Source organism: Scyliorhinus torazame, chromosome 15 (assembly GCF_047496885.1).
Source record: "Scyliorhinus torazame isolate Kashiwa2021f chromosome 15, sScyTor2.1, whole genome shotgun sequence".
Taxonomy (NCBI): Eukaryota; Metazoa; Chordata; class Chondrichthyes; order Carcharhiniformes; family Scyliorhinidae; genus Scyliorhinus; species Scyliorhinus torazame.
In genome coordinates, this window is record NC_092721.1 from 174,107,575 (window position 1) to 174,125,565 (window position 17,991).

The following is a 17,991-nucleotide window of genomic DNA, read 5'->3' on the forward strand; positions in this document are numbered from 1 at the left end:
TACACCCTTCCTCCTATAAAATAATGTCTTCTTCAACTCTGGAAAATTTGCGAGCATACTGAAAATCGCTTATTGTCACAAGTAGGCTTCAAATGAAGTTACTGTGAAAAGCCCCCAGTCGCCACATTCCGGCGCCTGTACTATTTGATTACTAATAAGGTCCTCCTTTAAACACGTTCTTTCTGCTACAAGCTCTCTAATCTTTCCTCGTAGTTCATTCTCTTTTCAAATGCAGTCAGTCTTTTTAGCTTTTTATACTCTGTTCTTGTCAGATGATGAATGCTAGTGCATTGTAAAGCCTCGGCCTAACCCTGATGGACAATCTGCCCAGGTGGCTGGCCTGCCCTTTCCATTGTATCCTACGGGGCTCTGAACAATTACAGTATTATTTTACCCTCAACCTTTGCAGGTTCAGATCACATTGAGTGTTCCATTTGCAATGATAAACATACACAAAATAAACAGCCTGTGATTGGTGTTGAAATGTTGGAGCCAGAAGAAATGGCGAATGATTAGCAGTCTTGTCAGTTTACTTGTCATTGTGGGGCAAGAGCCAACAAAGCAAATAGATTGTTGAACTACAATAAGCCAAACAGAGAAAGCAATGCTTAGATCTCAAAATGTCCTAGTTTGACCACATAGTGAGCCCTGTTGGCAACGATAAACATGATAGACAGTCAAACCCTGGAGTTGATCTGAAGAAGAACTGCATCTGATCTTTAGCATCAAAGGAATGAGCTATGGGGGAAATTTGGAGAAACTTGGGCTTTTTGGCTTTCACATGAGGTGACTGAGACCTAGAACAGATAGTAAGGAGCATGGAAAATATAAATCCTGAACATTACTTCAAGCTAAACTGTAACAAGGGCAGCACGATGGCGCAGTGGGTTGGCCCTGCTGCCACATGGCGCCGAGGTCCCAGGTTCGATCCCGGCCCTGGGTCACTGTCCGTGTGGAGTTTTCACATTCTCCCCATGCTTGCGTGGGTTTCACCCCCACAATCCAAAGATGTGCAGGTTAGGTGGATTGGCCACGCTAAATTGCCCCTTAATTGGAAAAAATGAATTGGGTACTCTAAATTTATTTTAAAAACTAAACTGTAACAAAATGTCAAAGGAAACACTTAAAACAGGAAAAGAAAATGATAGAATTGGTGTTGGGAAGTTTTTCAGATGATAAATGACATGGGCTGGACTTTACGTTTCAGCAGTAAAAGGAAAAGGCCTAAAATTATTTCAGAAACAATTGGATGATATAATAACCTTCTGCCTCTCTATTTTCTTGGGAGTGCACAAGTATAATGCATTTGATTTTTTTAACTAAGATTTGAATACAATCTCATGCAATCTCTTGTGAACTCAAGGGTGGGAAAGTTTGTTTGAGATCCCAATGCTATCCCACCCTCGGGCAGGATTGAAACAAAGCTGCAGCCCCCTTAAATCTGTCAGCTAGGTAATTAAGAAGTGATTGGGGTAGTTAAGAAGCCAATTAAGAACTGTTTTAACGCTTGGATTTCCCTACCAGGGGATTTGTTTCCTGACCTGCCAGTAACTCGCCAGGGTCACTGAGGGGACTGTAAAGCTTCAATGGTAACAGCGGCAAGTTGGGAAGGCTTTGATCAGTGAAAATGAAGAGCTTCAGCCATGGCCATTGAATGACTGCTGTTGCATTTCTTCTCCATGAGAATGCTGTCATTACTTGATTGGTCATTTCCAACCTCTTGGACGGCACTTGGCTCACCTTCCTTGCTGCAAAACTTGACCATGGCATGGGAGCAGCTAATACAGCTCTATCTTGCACCACCGCTGATAAAAGACAAGAGCAGGAACCACACCATCGGCAACACAATAAGCAGGAGTGACGCAGCATCAATATCAGCTGCCTTCTCCTCAGCCTCAGGGCAGAGGGGATAGATTCCAAGATTCATCTGGAAGGATGCGAGTCTACAGGAAGAGGGTCAACTCTATCGACATGTCTGAGTATCAGTGCCCCTCAGGAAACCTGGACTCTCATTGCTGATATCTGCCGATTCCTGGAACAAGACCACCTTCTCAGTGGCCAAGTGGGCATGCATTGTCAATGGCTATCAAGGGGCCTGTCCTGATGGCTCCCTTCCTCCCCCTCCTCTACTTCCCCCCTCCCCCCTCCCTCCACTGGGTCTCTACCACTCATCAAGTTATGTACTTCTCCAGCAAGGAGAGAAAGCAGAGAAGCATGAGCTTTCTTAATGGCCTGTGTGGAGAGGAAGGGGGGGGGGGGGGGGACACTGTGGAGGGTGTCTGTGAGGCACGGCATGAGTATGAGAGGGCAATAGGGTGAGGGTGAGTGTTAGCTGCTGAGATGGGGCTGTGAGGAGCCTGCGAGGAGAGGAATGAGTGGAGCTGTAAGATGGGTTGCCCTGAGGTGAGCTGTGTAACAGGATGCCGGTTGAACCAGAGAGCAGGGCTTGGTATTTGAAAGGGTTTGCCACTCAGGCCATGCCTTCCTGAGGTCCTGTATCCTTAGTGCACAGCTGTTTCCAGGTCGGTGGTTGCTACTCACATCCTTCCGCTGCTGTTCAATTGGAGAGATTGTCCCCTTCCTCCCTTCCTTTGGAAAGCTTGCCTCACTGCTGCCCCTGAGATTTTACAGCAGGACATTCAGATGAAAGTGAGAGATCCGGGGACTGCCTTCCCAGGTCTACTTCCCGTTCCATTGCTGACTGCAGCCTCAAAAAGCAAGGTGCTAGTGCCAAGTTGAGCTAAACCCCTCTTGACTGACTCCAAAGTAACTTCAGATAATGAGCAGTAATGATAGGTTAAAGGAACTTAAATCTGCTGTCATCAATGAATATGAGGAAGGGACATGATGCATTTTTTTAAAACAGTGAGGTTTGTGTGAACATATTCTTTGTTCTCGAACAAGCGAGAATAGAGTCTTCATAATTTTTCTGTGGAAAAGTCCATTAATTTAAATTTTTTCCGACTAACACTTTGAAGTTGTTAACTTATCGAACTGATTGCCATTAGAGCGATGAAAATGGGCTTGGGGAAAGCATTTTTTAAATTAAATGGTCAGTTTTAAAATGTATTTCAAGAGATATGCTGGCTAGGCCAGCATTTGTTGCCCTATCCTCATTATCCTTGATCTGTGGTCGTGAGCCACCTTCTTGAACCGTTGCAGTCCACCTGGTGCGGACACTCCCATGGTGCTGTTAGGAAAGGAGTTCAAAGATTTTGAACCAGTGGCAGTGAATGAACAGCGACTTAGTTCCGAGTCAGGATGGTGTGAGGGTAGGGGGGGGGGGGGGCGGGAATTTTCAGGCAGTGGTGTCCTTCCACTTCCCTTGTCCTTCTAGATGATAGAGGACACGGGTTTAGAAGGTGCTTGGTGAGTCCCTGCAGAGCATCTTGTAGATGATACAACACGGCTGCCACTGTGCGTCAGTGGTGGAGGGAGTGAATGTTTAAGTTGGTGGATGGGGTGCTACTCAAGAGGATGGGTTTGTTCTGAATGGTGTTGAGCTCCCTGAGTGTTGCTGGAGCCGCACTCCTCCAGGAAAATATTCCACCGCACTCCTGACTAGATGGTGGACAGGTTTTGGGAGTCAGGAGGTAAGTTATTCTCTGCAGGATTCCTAGCCTTTCTTTTAAATAAATATTTGATTGAAAATTTTTGGTCAACCAACACAGTACATTGTGCATCCTTTACACAATATTATAACAACACAAATAACAATGACCTATTTTATAAACAAAAAATGGGATTCCTAGCCTTTGACCTGCTCTTGTAACCACAGTATTTATATGGCTGATCAATCTCAGGTTCTGGTCAATGGTAACCCCCCATAATGAACGTTGATAGTGGGGATGGTAATTCCATTGAATGTGCAGGGGAGATGGTTAGATTCACTCTTGTTGGAGATGGTCATTGCCTGGCACTTGTGCGGTGCGAATGTTACTTCTGAATATTGTCCAGGAGGTATTGCTGCGTATGGACACGGACAGCATCAGCATCTGAGGAGTTTCAGATTCAACAGGAAGGTGAATGTTGCAGCCTTGATGGTGGGGTGGGAGGGGAAATCAAATGACCTGAGCTACACGGAAATGGGCGGTGATCACATTGGTCTAAATTCCTGTTCAGGTTTTCTATGAATGAATATATGCCAGAGCAATCTACACTAAGGATTAAAAAGGAAGCCACTTCATCATGTATAATTATTGGATTAGGAAATTCTCTATCCACATGTGTTTCAAAAATTATTAATGCTGTTGTTATACATAATGTTTGGCAGTGTTACAGTTTGAATTTCCATATAGTAAAGCTCCAGATACTAATTGTATGGTTAAGTATTGCGCTGTGGATATTTCAGGTGACTGAGTGTGTATTTACAAAGGGATGGGGGAGCATTTATTCTGCTTATTGCCACCTTAATGAGTTCTTACTGTTGGCTCTGACCACTGAGCAGCTTAGTGAGATTTCTACTTGGCCTGAACTTCTCCTGAATCATAGCCACAAAGACTGGAACAAGATCATTTAACATCCAGCACATCCCTTGTAAATGTAGCAGACAGAGTGTCTTGCATTTGACGTGTGGATAGAATTCATTTCTTTGAAAAAAAATAAAAAGGATTATAACAGCTTACAGATAAATGTTTATTTTATTCACTGCGCTTAAATATTAAATTCGATAAATTTCCTCGGTAAATCTGCCTTGAATGACCTGTTAGGTTTTTTAGGTTATTCAGTTTCTCTTTCAAGCTTTAATGTCTTTTCTAATCCAATTTCTACTTGAAATTCTATAATTGTTATCACTATGCATTAGGTTTTGCCCCTGATTCATGTTCATCATCTTGCCTGTGTTGCTGTTCTTCTAACCAACATTTCCTGTTGAAGGAAAGACAGTGGGACTAATGATCTCGTCTCTGCCATGCTCCAATATGGATTAGGCCAGAAATTCCGCATCAGAATCAGATACAGTTCATCTATTTTTGTCACTGCATTCTGTAGAACACATTGGGCAAGATTTTACATTCCCTTCCCGGCGAGTTTGAAACCAGGGGAGCCATGTAAAGTCCAGTGGGTGGCCTTCCCACTGCCTACCTGATCTGTCTGAAATTCTCATGCCTATTTGAGGCCTTGAAATGGCCAATTAATAGCCACTTAATGGCCTTAGACCATAAGACCATAAGACATAGGAGCGGAAGTAAGGCCATTCGGCCCATCGAGTCCACTCCACCATTCAATCATGGCTCATTTCAACTCCATTTACCCGCTCTCTCTCCATAGCCCTTAATTCCTTGAGAAATCAAGAATTTATCAACTTCTGTCTTAAAGACACTCAACGTCCCGGCCCCCACCGCCCTCTGTGGCAATGAATTCCACAGACCCACCACTCTCTCGCTGAAGAAATTTCTCCTCATCTCTGTTCTAAAGTGACTCCCTTTTATTCTAAGGCTGTACCCCCGGGTCCTAGTCTCCCCTGCTAATGGAAACAACTTCCCTACGTCCAACCTATCTAAGCCATTCATTATCTAGTAAGTTTCTATTAGATCTCCCCTCAACCTCCTAAACTCCAATGAATATAATCCCAGGATCCTCAGACGTTCATCGTATGTTAGGCCTACCATTCCCGGGCATCCTCCGTGTGAATCTCCGCTGGACCTGCTCCAGTGCCAGTATTTCCTTCCTGAGGTGTGGGGCCCAAAATTGCTCACAGTATTCTAAATGGGGCCTAACTTGTACTTTATAAAGCTTCAGAAGTGCATCCCTGCTTTTATATTCCAAGCCTCTTGAGATAAATGACAACATTGCATTTGCTTTCTTAATTATGGACTCAACCTGCAAGTTTACCTTTAGAGAATCCTGGACTAGGACTCCCAAGTCCCTTTGCACTTCAGCATTATGAATTTTGTCACCGTTTAGAAAATAGTCCATGCCTCTATTCTTTTTTCCAAAGTGCAAGACCTCGCACTTGCCCACGTTTAAATTTCATCAGCCATTTCTTGGACCACTCTCCTAAACTGTCTAAATCTTTCTGCAGCCTCCCCACCTCCTCCATACTATCTGCCCCTCCACCTATCTTTGTATCATCGGCAAACTTAGCCAGAATGCCCCCAGTCCCGTCATCTAGATCGTTAATATATAAAGAGAACAGCTGTGGCCCCAACACTGAACCCTGCGGGACACCACTCGCCACCGGTTGCCATTCCGAAAAAGAACCTTTTATCCCAACTCTCTGCCTTCTGCCTGACAGCCAATCATCAATCCATGTTAGTACCTTGCCTCGAATACCATGGGCCCTTATTTTACTCAGCAGTCTCCCGTGAGGCACCTTATCAAAGGCCTTTTGGAAGTCAAGATAGATAACATCCATTGGCTCTCCTTGGTTTAACCTATTTGTTATCTCTTCAAAGAACTACCTTATCACACTCCCGCCAGTATTTCACCAACGGCAGCCCGTCCGGTTTGGGCAAGGGAGAGTGGGGAAAATCCTTCTTCACAGGTACCCTGAGTCCATTATAGAATCCCTACAGTTCTGAAGGAGGCCATTCGACCCATCGAGTCTGCACTGACAACAGAGGCACCCCACTCTCTTGGTGTAATTCGCCCCCTTTAAACCTTCCCCAGCCTTCTTGAACCTGGCCCACCCATCCCCCTCACTCCCCAAACCCAGACTAAACTGGACTCCTTGGCGCCCTGTAAAACCTAGCCCAGTAATTCATAAAGTAAACAAAGGCAAGCCCTGCAGTGTTGGGAGTTGCTCTCCTCATAACAATAATCTTTATTATTGTCACAAGTAGGCTTACATTAACACTGCAATGAAGTGACTATGAAAATCCCTAGTCGCCACACTCTGGTGCCTGTTCGGGTATTCAGAAGGAGAATTCAGAATGTCCAATTCAACTGTAGGGATTGAGGAACACTGGAATTGGGATTTATTTCAAATGAAGTCAAGTGATCAATTTCCCTGATTTGGGAATTAAGTAAATAGGACTGAGGGATAGAGAGCCCAAATTGGAGAGGATGTTTAAATCAGCTACCAGCATGCTTCATGTTCCTTCTGAGCAGGGAAGGATATCGCAGTAAAGACAAGTGAGCTGGCGAGGCAGCTCCAAGACAGTAAAACTCCATCACAAACCTGAGGAAAGTAAACTGGAGTGGTAGGCAGCTCTGGAAGTCAGGCTGAATCAAGCTTGAATTACACTCCTGAAATTAGCAACACATCATTCCAACTGACGAAGGAAGCATCCTGAATAAAATTACAACAATCTTTGGCACTGGCAACACACTGATTTTGAATGATGCCCTTATGGTGCATAAACCACTGGACACGTCCTGTCTAATACCACTTACATGAATTATATTCAGTGCTAGGTTACAGGGAAAGAAGCTGATAAGAATTTGGGGCGGAGTTTCCACTTGGGGCGCCATCGACTATTTTGGCACAAAATTGTGCCCAACACTACGGCTGTTTCGAAAATTGTCATTTTCCCCGAGTATCCGCTCAAACTGATTTGCACACCACCAAATGCAAATTCTGCATGAACCTGTGCAATTGGACAGCAGGTTAAAACATAAGGTGCTCTTTAGAAAAATAATGCTTTAGGTAATCTTCCTTCATCTTTAAAAGCAGTAGCCTGGTGGAGTTTGATTAAAACAGATGAAAATAGGTTTAGTGTAAAATATCGTTCTTACTCACAGTGTCAATCCACACCTCTGAGTAACACAATTTTAAGCTGCTGAAATGTACCTTTAAAGAGAATGTACAAAGCAATTTTCTAGTCATATTGAGTTACATTAGTCACAAATATGACAATAAAAATTGCATTTGAAAGCTTTGAAAGCTTAGTTTTTACTGTCCTAACATTCAAAAGGGTCATCTTAACTTTCAAAGTCTTCCTGTAGAGGTAATTAGCAGATACACCCAATAATGATTAATTCCCCCTTAGAGCGTGGCTATTGATGTTTTTCAAACTTTCGCTAAACATTGTGAAAACCCGAATCGCGTTGAGCACAGATTCCACTTCAAATTCCACCGTCTCTGGTACCTACTGAATTGGGATTAAGAAAAATTTAAAATGTAAATGTGACTTTCTAAGTTTAAATAAAAGTGATCGATCTTTTTCTTGTTCCCTATATATTAAGCGGACCCAGAAAGGTGGGAGGACTTGCATTTATATAGCAGCATTCACAATCTCAGGATGTCCCCCCAAATGCTTTGTGGTCAATTAGGCACTTTTGTAGTGTCATCATTGTATAATGCAGGAAGTACAGCAGCCAATTTGTGCACAAACGTCAATGTGATCATCACCCAGCTGGACTGTTTCTTTCTGATGTTGGCTGAGATGTAAATATTGGCCAGAACACTGGGGATATGGAACAAGTCAGCTTAGAATAAAGATAGTCATAAAAGAAGATAACGGATTATTTTATAACTGTGATAAACCCCATGATAATACATTTATCAAAGGCTAGCTGTCCATTATTGTTTTACAAAACACATTCCATCGTCCTAGTAAAACGATCTGAGCCCTGTGAATGTTCCTCATAGTATAACAAACAACTTATTTTATTACAGTAACATTTAGGGCATTAGAAGAAACCGCATGCAAATTTTGAAATTTAAATAAATTCACACTCCAGTAGTGTTTGTTGTCCTTTGCCGTTATATATACAAGAACTTTATGAAGGTAACACTGTGTAAACAGCAGCCGAGGACTATCAAAGGCGGCACAATCATAATGCTGGATTTTGACCCTGATGGCTGTACAAATTCAGGACCCATGTAGTCAGCCAAGCTAAATACCAGTGAAATATGAAGTACGGACACTGTTCTTTTTACTGAAGCCAGCAAAGGAGACAGTAATCCTACTTGGCTACAAATAGCCAGTACCCAGCATCTACATGTGTGATAAATCATGTTTCTTCTTTCGCTTATTTCACTGACAAATATTTCACAACAATTTCAGAATCATTTCTCTTTATTTGTATGCCCTACACCTCTCCCTACCCTCACCCCCATCCACCACCACCAACCCAATGTTTTTCCTGAGTGTACCTGAAGGGGATCATTACTGTTGAAGTGCAGTTCCACTGAGCTGGACACACCCCTGCTCTGTTACCTTAGTAACAAGTGTGAAGTTTGTTTGTTGTGTGGTCAGGGCCTGGATGTGCGTTTTGGGGATTGTCGGCGCGGTAGCACAGTGGTTAGCACTGTTGTTTCACAGCATTAGGGACCCGGGTTCTATTCCCGGCTTGGGTCACTCTTTGTGCCGCGTCTGCACGTTCTCCCCGTGTCTGCGTGGGTATCCTCCGGGTGCTCCAGTTTCCTCCCACAAGCCCCGAAAATCGTGCTTGTGAGATGAATTGGACATTCTGAATTCTCCCTCAATGTACCTGAACAGGCGCCGCCGGAGTGTGGCGACTAGGGAATTTTCACAGTAACTTCATTGCAGTGTCAATGTAAGCCTACTTGTGACACTAATAAAGGTTGTTATTATTACTGTCTATGTTATAACCCGACCCAAGGCCACGGGATTTGGACCATCAGGTTCCCCGTGGCCTGAGTATGATATCTCTCGATGAAGGAACGGAGCACCCTTAACTCAGGGTGCCTAAAGTCATAAATACCCCGGCCCGAGAGTGGGTTGGGACCGGGAGACCCTTCGGGGAGTAAAAAGTATATTGAGTAGGTAAATAAATCTTTTCTATCCATCATCGCTTCCTCGTGGTCGCTTGCCTGGGACCTTTTAGTCTATTCCCCCAAAGTATGCTGCTTGATTCTGTAGTTTCTGTAAAACATTGCTCTTTATTTACAGCAAATGTTTACACATTTGGACCTCTACACGAGGTTGGAGTTCTCTAACTCCTTAGTCATGTGATCTGGGATCATTATTATATCAGCATCTTATGTGCTTCTGATGTTAACCCTTTACAGACGTGGCTAATTAGCATTGTCAGGCTGTTCAGCTATGACAGATATCACAGATGAGTCTAATATTACAATTTCCAATGGTCTGGCAGAATCCCTGAACAGCAATCTAAAACCCAAACCCAGACCATTTTTCCCTTCTGTTTCCCAGCCTGTGATTCCGAGACCAACTATTATTACTCTTTACAGGCTAATGTCAGAGATCACATTGTGAACTTTCATGAACTCAGTGCTTCAGTATCAAAATGGACAGCATCAGTCTGTAACTGGGCTTAATTTTGATGGAGTTCAGTTGTAATGATGCCTTTCACATGACAAGTTCAGATGTAAGATCAGAGCACAGTTTTAACTGTATTGCAATTCGCTCGCAACAATTTGGCACAAAACAACATTCGCAACAGAACAATTTTGATGACAATGAACCTGTGAGACACTAATCTTAATCAGGAGAACAATGGGGAACATTGAAGCAAAGCGGAGCGAGAAAGAAAGAAAAAGCAGTACGATAGCAGCAGGATGCCCATGGGTACAGCCGGGTAAAACAGCAGAGAAGAGAGGGTTATGTGAGAGCAACGAGAGATCTGTGAGCGCAGCACAGATAAAATGAGCAGAAGCGAGAGGGAGAAAGGGCACTCTCAGGACAGTGGGAGGCCCGAGAGCACAGCAGAGATACAAAGAACAGGGAGAGGGAGAGAGAGAGGACAGCAGAGATAAAAGGATTGGCGAAGGGAGCTGCCTGAGGGCGCACCGGTGACAAAAGGAGTAGTGGAGAGAGAGAGCACTGCTGGAGGACTGTGAGTAAAATGGTGTAAAAGGAATTGCAGAGAAAGTAGTACGGGAACAGCTGGAGGCCCACGAATACAGCAGAGATAAAAGGAGCAGAGAGAGATAACACTGTAATAACAAAGTTTAAAACTTCAAGTATTGTCGGAGGACAACACATTGGTGATTGGTTGGTGAATATTGCAGTTTTCTATTTGTTCTTTAATGTGGGGAGATCTGTCGAACTCAGAGCTAAGAATCTTTAATTACTTACTAATTTAATAAACTAATTAATCTACGGGACTAAAATAATTGTTTAAACACTAATTTTACATAAGAAATACCTTAGAGATGCATGGCAGCATATTTCAGCTTCTGGAATGCAAATCCTGTTCCATGTGGGAACTCCAGGAGGCTTCTCATGTACCAAATGAACAATGTGGAGGAAGTGTCGTTAGCTGCAGGAGCTCAGGCTCCAACTTTCAGAGCTTTAGCGGCAGCTGCTGTTACTGTGGCACATCCATGAGGCTGAGACTGTGTGAACAGCACATTTTTAGAGATGGTCACCTTGTTGCTTAAGATTTTTCTGGCAGAGAGGGGACGAGTGACCGGTGTGTAAAGAGAACCAGATGGCTAGTGCAGGAGTCCCCTGAATGCAAAACACTCGTCAATGTTGGTGACCAAATGCTGAACCTGTTTCTACGGTAGTCCACACTTTGAATAGTGGATGAAAGATTAATTTCTGAGTGTATTGACCATTTATTAGCTAATAATACCAACTTCCCCTCACTCATGTTCATCATTATATTGTTTATAGATCATTGATTATGTGCTGTAGGATCAGTAATACTCGTTGTGACGTTGTAAAACCACTTCTCACCTCACAGTAACTATTGTAACCATTGTTCAGACATTTACCAGAAAAGATATCGCTGAAGCTATTGGGCTCAAATCTATCCAACTGAATGAGATAGATGGTGGCTTATTCATCTCTAACCAGTGAACAAATGTTGTTTTCTGCATGACAGGATCTACTGAAGCACACTCCTGATGACCACCCGGATCACCCATGCCTGCTCGCAGCACAGCGTTACATTAAGTTGCTAGCTGAAAGGATAAACAAGGGAAAGAAGAATGCAGAGGAGGCAGAGAAAGAGGCTCGCGTCTTGCAAGAGATAGAATCCCACATAGAAGGCATGATGGATGTGCGGATCCATGAAGAGGTACAACTGTTTTAATCAGTCACAAACTGTGAACCACATTAATGTTTATCGAGGTGACTAACATCTTACAATATTTTCTGGTTCACATAAAGTATACGTAGTAGGATTTCCTCAGTTCATATCTGCTCTACTTCAGTTTTGGGCAGCATGGTAGCATAGTGGTTACCACAATGGCTTTACAGCAGCAGGGTCCCAGGTTCGATTCCCGGCTTGGGTCACTGTCTGTGCGGAGTCTGCACGTTCTCCCTGTGTCTGCGTGGGTTTTCTCTGGGTGCTCTGGTTTCCTCCCACAAGTCCCAAAAGATGTGCTGTTAGGTCATTTGGACATTCTGACTTCTTCCTCTGTGTACCCGGACAGGCGCCGGAATGTGGCGACTAGAAGCTTTTCACAGTAACTTCATTGCAGTGTTAATGTAAGCTATAAATTTGAGAATAAAGATAGAGTGAAGAAAGACTCAATTCATGAGGTAGAATTTACCATTGTTTTCCCAAAGTACTTTCTCTGGTGAGAAAAGTGGTTTACGTTTCGCCGGCTGCACAGACAGCTTTTCCCACCATATTTTCTAGCATTATGATAAAAAAAGATGCTCAAGACGTGGCGCATGCCAGCATGCTGGCAGGAACCGCCTGGCCAGCAACATTGGCTTTCCAGAGATCGGTGCACCCCGCCCAGTCTCCAGCACAAAAATAAAAACAAAGAACCCCCACACAACGGATACTGAGACCCCCCCCCCCGCCCACGCAATCAGGGAACACCTCCCACCCACGTAAACAGAGGAACCCCTCTCACCCATGCACATTTCCCGCCCCCCCCTCGGACCGCCCCAGCAGAAGCCTCTCGTTGGCAGTGGACTGGCCTGTCCCCCTCCCCTAAGGGACTGTACTTTCCTGTTCTGTTGCAACTGTATAGGGCATTGGTGAGACCACATCTGGGGCGAAATTCTCCTACCCGCCCCGCCACATTTCTGCCCCGACCGGCCGGCGGGAGTCTCCGTAACACCGGCCGGTCAATGGGGTTTCCCATTGTGGGGCAGCCCCACGCCGTCGGAAAACCCCCGGGCGCCGGCAAAACGGAGACTCCCGCCGGCGGAGAATGACGCCCCTGGTGTACTGCGCACAGTTTTGGACCCCTTACTTGAGGAAGGACATAAATTCACTGGAGGCGGTTCAGAGAAGGTTCATTAGGTTGATTCAAGGAATGAAGGACTTGTATTTTCTATATTTATATATATTTTTAGTACCTTTTACAAATAACGCAACACACGTTTCAAAGCACAACTGGTACAGTACAGAACAAATATTTCTGCAAATGTAAGAATAAGCAATACAGGATAAATTCAGAACCATGGTCCTTAAGAGCTAACACCGGATCAATCAGAAAATGGGGAGAAAGTGGATAAGGCCATATAAAAGACAGGATAATATATCAAGCAGCACACCTTTATGTACAACAGGATCGCAACTTGCAGACTGGCTCTTGAGATACCTTGCAGACAAAGCGGAGCCTATAAATTTGAGATAGGGACCCAAACTTTACAGAATGTGTCAGACTTAGAACGGATCACAGACGTCAGGAATACATTCCATGACTATTTTATGCCAGTTTTGAATTGAAGGATATATGTCCAGGAGCAGAGGATATTTTCACGAGCTGCAAGAGTTAGGGGACGGGATTCTCTGTTTGGTCGGCGCCCCGGGGGTTTCCCGACGGCGTGGATCTGCCCCACAATGGGAAACCCCATTGACAGGCGGCGTAATGTGGGCCAGCCGGGGCAGAAATGTGGCATGGCGGGGCGGAGAATCCTGCCAGGATGTGATACACCCTTTTTTCATTAACGTCAGTAACTTTCCTATCTGGAAGACCCAGAATTAGGAACTAAGGATCAAATTCTAAGACCCTGTCAAATATCCTCTCGAGCTCCTTAACCACACCAGACCAATAGAATTGAACCTTGACACAGGTCCATACGCAGTGTATATAATCGCCCTCGACTGAAGGACATGTCTAATGAAGAGAGACTGAGCAGTTTAGGCTTTCCGAAGAATGAGAAGAGATCTAATTGAGGTATATAAGATGCTAAAGATTGGTAGGGTAGACGTAGAGCGGATGCTTCCTCTTGTTGGACTTTGTAGAACAAGAGCACATAGTTTTAGGTTAAGGGGTGGCAGATTTATAACCAAAATGAGGAGGAATTACTTAACTCAAAGGGTCGTGAATCCCTACCCAGAATACAGTGGGCGTCAGAACACTAAATAAATTTAACATGGAGACGGATAGCTTTTAATTAATAGCGGGATGAAGGGTTAGAGGGAAGGGGCAGGAAGGTGGAGATGGGGCTGAGATGAGAACAGTCATGATCATATTGAATGGCGGAGCGGGTTTGAGGGGTTGAATCCTGCTCCTAGTTCTTATGTTCTTATATGTGCCCCAGCGTGGTCTCCTCACCTGGTTCACGTTGCTCTTCACCTGTTGTAAACCAATGCTGGGGGTGGGGTGGTGAAGATACAGCAGGGAAGCCCGCTAATGACATGCTAATGTATTTCAATAACGTTCCGGATAGTCCTGGATGTGAACTACATTACATCACTGGCGGGAGAGCAGGGACAATCAGGTCGTGAGATCTCACCAGCGAAATCTGCCTATTTAGTCTCTTGCGAGATCTTATGTCGCCGGGGGTGCAAAATGCCAACCATGGACACTCACTGTCCCCTCACGAGTGACACAGTGTCTCCTCACACAGTGGCACACTGTCTCCTCACACTGACACAGTGTCCCCTCACACAGTGACACACTGTCTCCTCACACTGACACAGTGTCCCCTCACACAGTGACACAGTCTCTCACACAGTGACACACTGTCTCCTCACACTGACACAGTGTCCCCTCACACAGTGACACACTGTCTCCTCACACTGACACAGTGTCCCCTCACACAGGGTCACGCTGCCCCTCACACAGGGTCACACTGACCCTCACACTGACACACTGTCCCCTCACACAGGGTCACGCTGCCCCTCACACTGACACACTGTCCCCTCACACAGGGTCACGCTGCCACACACACAGGGTCACGCTGCCACACACACAGGGTCACGCTGCCCCTCACACGGTCACGCTGCCCCTCACACAGGGTCACGCTGCTCATCACACAGGGTCACGCTGTCCCTCACACAGGGTCATGCTGCCACACACACAGGGTCACGCTGCCCCTCACACAGGGTCACGCTGCCCCTCACACAGGGTCATGCTGTCCCTCAGACAGGGTCATGCTGTCCCTCACACAGGGTCATGCTGCCACACACACAGGGTCACCATGCTCCACACACAGGGTCACGCTGCCACACACACAGGGTCACGCTGCCCCTCACACAGGGTCACGCTGCCCCTCAGACAGGGTCACGCTGCCCCTCACACAGGGTCACGCTGCCACACACACGGTCACGCTGCCCCTCACACAGGGTCACGCTGCTCCACACACAGGGTCACGCTGCCACACACACAGGGTCACGCTGCCACACACACAGGGTCATGCTGCCACACACACAGGGTCACGCGCCCCTCACACAGGGTCAGGCTGCCCCTCACACAGGGTCACGCTGCCACACACACAGGGTCACGCTGCCACACACACAGGGTCACGCTGCCACACACAAGGGTCACGCTGCCACACACACAGGGTCACGCTGTCCCTCAAACAGGGTCACGCTGCCCCTCACACAGGGTCACGCTGCCACACACACAGGGTCACGCTGCCCCTCACACAGGGTCACGCTGCCCCTCAAACAGGGTCACACTGCCACACACACAGGGTCACGCTGCCCCTCAAACAGGGTCACGCTGCTACACACACAGGGTCACACTGCCCCTCAAACAGGGTCACGCTGCCACACACACAGGGTCACGCTGCCCCTCACACAGGGTCACGCTGCCCCTCACACAGGGTCACGCTGCCCCTCACACAGGGTCACGCTGCCACACACACAGGGTCACGGTGCCACACACACAGGGTCACGCTGCCCCTCACACAGGGTCACGCTGCCCCTCACGCAGGGTCAGGCTGCTCCTCACACAGTGACACACTGTCTCCTCACACTGACACAGTGTCCCCTCACACAGTGACACACTGTCTCCTCACACTGACACAGTGTCCCCTCACACAGTGACACAGTCTCTCACACAGTGACACATTATCCCCTCACACAGTGACACACTGTCTCCTCACATTGACACAGTGTCCCCTCACACAGTGACACATTATCCCCTCACAGTGACACACTGTCTCCTCACAGAGTGACATACAGTCTCCTTACAGAGTGACACACTGTCTCCTCACACTGACTGCACTGTCCCCTCACACAGTGACACTGTCCATTCACACAGTGACATATTATCCCCTCACACAGTGACACACAGTCTCTCACACAGCGACACACAGTCTCTCACACAGTGACACATTATCCCCTCACAGTGACACATTGTCCCCTCACACTGACAGCACTGTCCCCTCACACAGTGACATATTATCCCCTAACAGCGACACACAGTCTCTCACACAGTGACACACAGTCTCTCACACAGTGACACACAGTCTCTCACACAGTCTCTCACACAGTGACACATTATCCCCTCACATTGACACATTGTCCCCTCACACTGACAGTGTCCCCTCACACAGTGTCACATTATCCCCTCACAGTGACACATTATCCCCTCACACTGACACAGTGTCCCCTCACACAGTGACACATTATCCCCTCACAGTGACAGCACTGTCCCCTCACACTGTCAGCACTGTCCCCTCACACAGTGACACATTATCCCCTCACACAGTGACACACTGTCTCCTCACACAGTGACACAGTGTCCCCTCACACTGACAGCACTGTCCCGTCACACAGTGACACATTATCCCCTCACACAGTGACACAGTGTCCCCTCACACTGACAGCACTGTCCCGTCACACAGTGACACACTGTCTCCTCACACAGTGACACACTGTCTCCTCACACAGTGACACAGTGTCCCCTCACACAGTGACACAGTGTCCCCTCACACTGTCAGCTCAGTCCCGTCACACAGTGACACATTGTCCCCTCACACTGACAGCACTATCCCGTCACACAGTGACACATTATCTCCTCACACAGTGACACACTGTCTCCTCACACTGACAGCACTATCCCGTCACACAGTGACACACTGTCTCCTCACACTGACAGCACTATCCCGTCACACAGTGACACATTATCTCCTCACACAGTGACACACTGTCTCCTCACACTGACAGCACTATCCCGTCACACAGTGACACATTATCTCCTCACACAGTGACACACTGTCCCCTCACACTGACAGCACTATCCCGTCACACAGTGACATATTATCCCCTCACACAGTGACACACTGTCTCCTCACACTGACAGCAGTATCCCGTCACACAGTGACAGATTATCCCCTCACACAGTGACACAGTGTCCCCTCACACTGACAGCACTGTCCCGTCACACAGTGACACACTGTCTCCTCACACAGTGACACACTGTCTCCTCACACAGTGACACAGTGTCCCCTCACACAGTGACACAGTGTCCCCTCACACTGTCAGCTCAGTCCCGTCACACAGTGACACATTGTCCCCTCACACTGACAGCACTATCCCGTCACACAGTGACACATTATTTCCTCACACAGTGACACACTGTCTCCTCACACTGACAGCACTATCCCGTCACACAGTGACACAGTGTCCCCTCACACTGACAGCACTATCCCGTCACACAGTGACACATTATCTCCTCACACAGTGACACACTGTCTCCTCACACTGACAGCACTATCCCGTCACACAGTGACACACTGTCTCCTCACACTGACAGCACTATCCCCTCACACAGTGACACACTGTCTCCTCACACAGTGACACACTGTCCCCTCACACAGTGACACACTGTCCCCTCACACAGTGACACACTGTCCCCTCACACTGACAGCACTATCCCGTCACACAGTGACACACTGTCCCCTCACACAGTGACACACTGTCCCCTCACACAGTGACACACTGTCCCCTCACACAGTGACACACTGTCCC

General features: G+C 46.6%; 1 protein-coding gene across 1 annotated transcript in view; it reads left to right on the plus strand.

The window, feature by feature from the left end:
- LOC140391997 (rho guanine nucleotide exchange factor 17-like) overlaps window positions 1-17,991 on the plus strand; it is a 570,574-nt gene that overhangs the window by 439,613 nt on the left and 112,970 nt on the right. Inside the window, exon 6 of the mRNA XM_072477120.1 lies at window positions 11,704-11,898. Within this exon, the coding sequence (XP_072333221.1) occupies window positions 11,704-11,898 (195 nt within the window). The remainder of the gene's footprint in view (window positions 1-11,703; window positions 11,899-17,991) is intronic.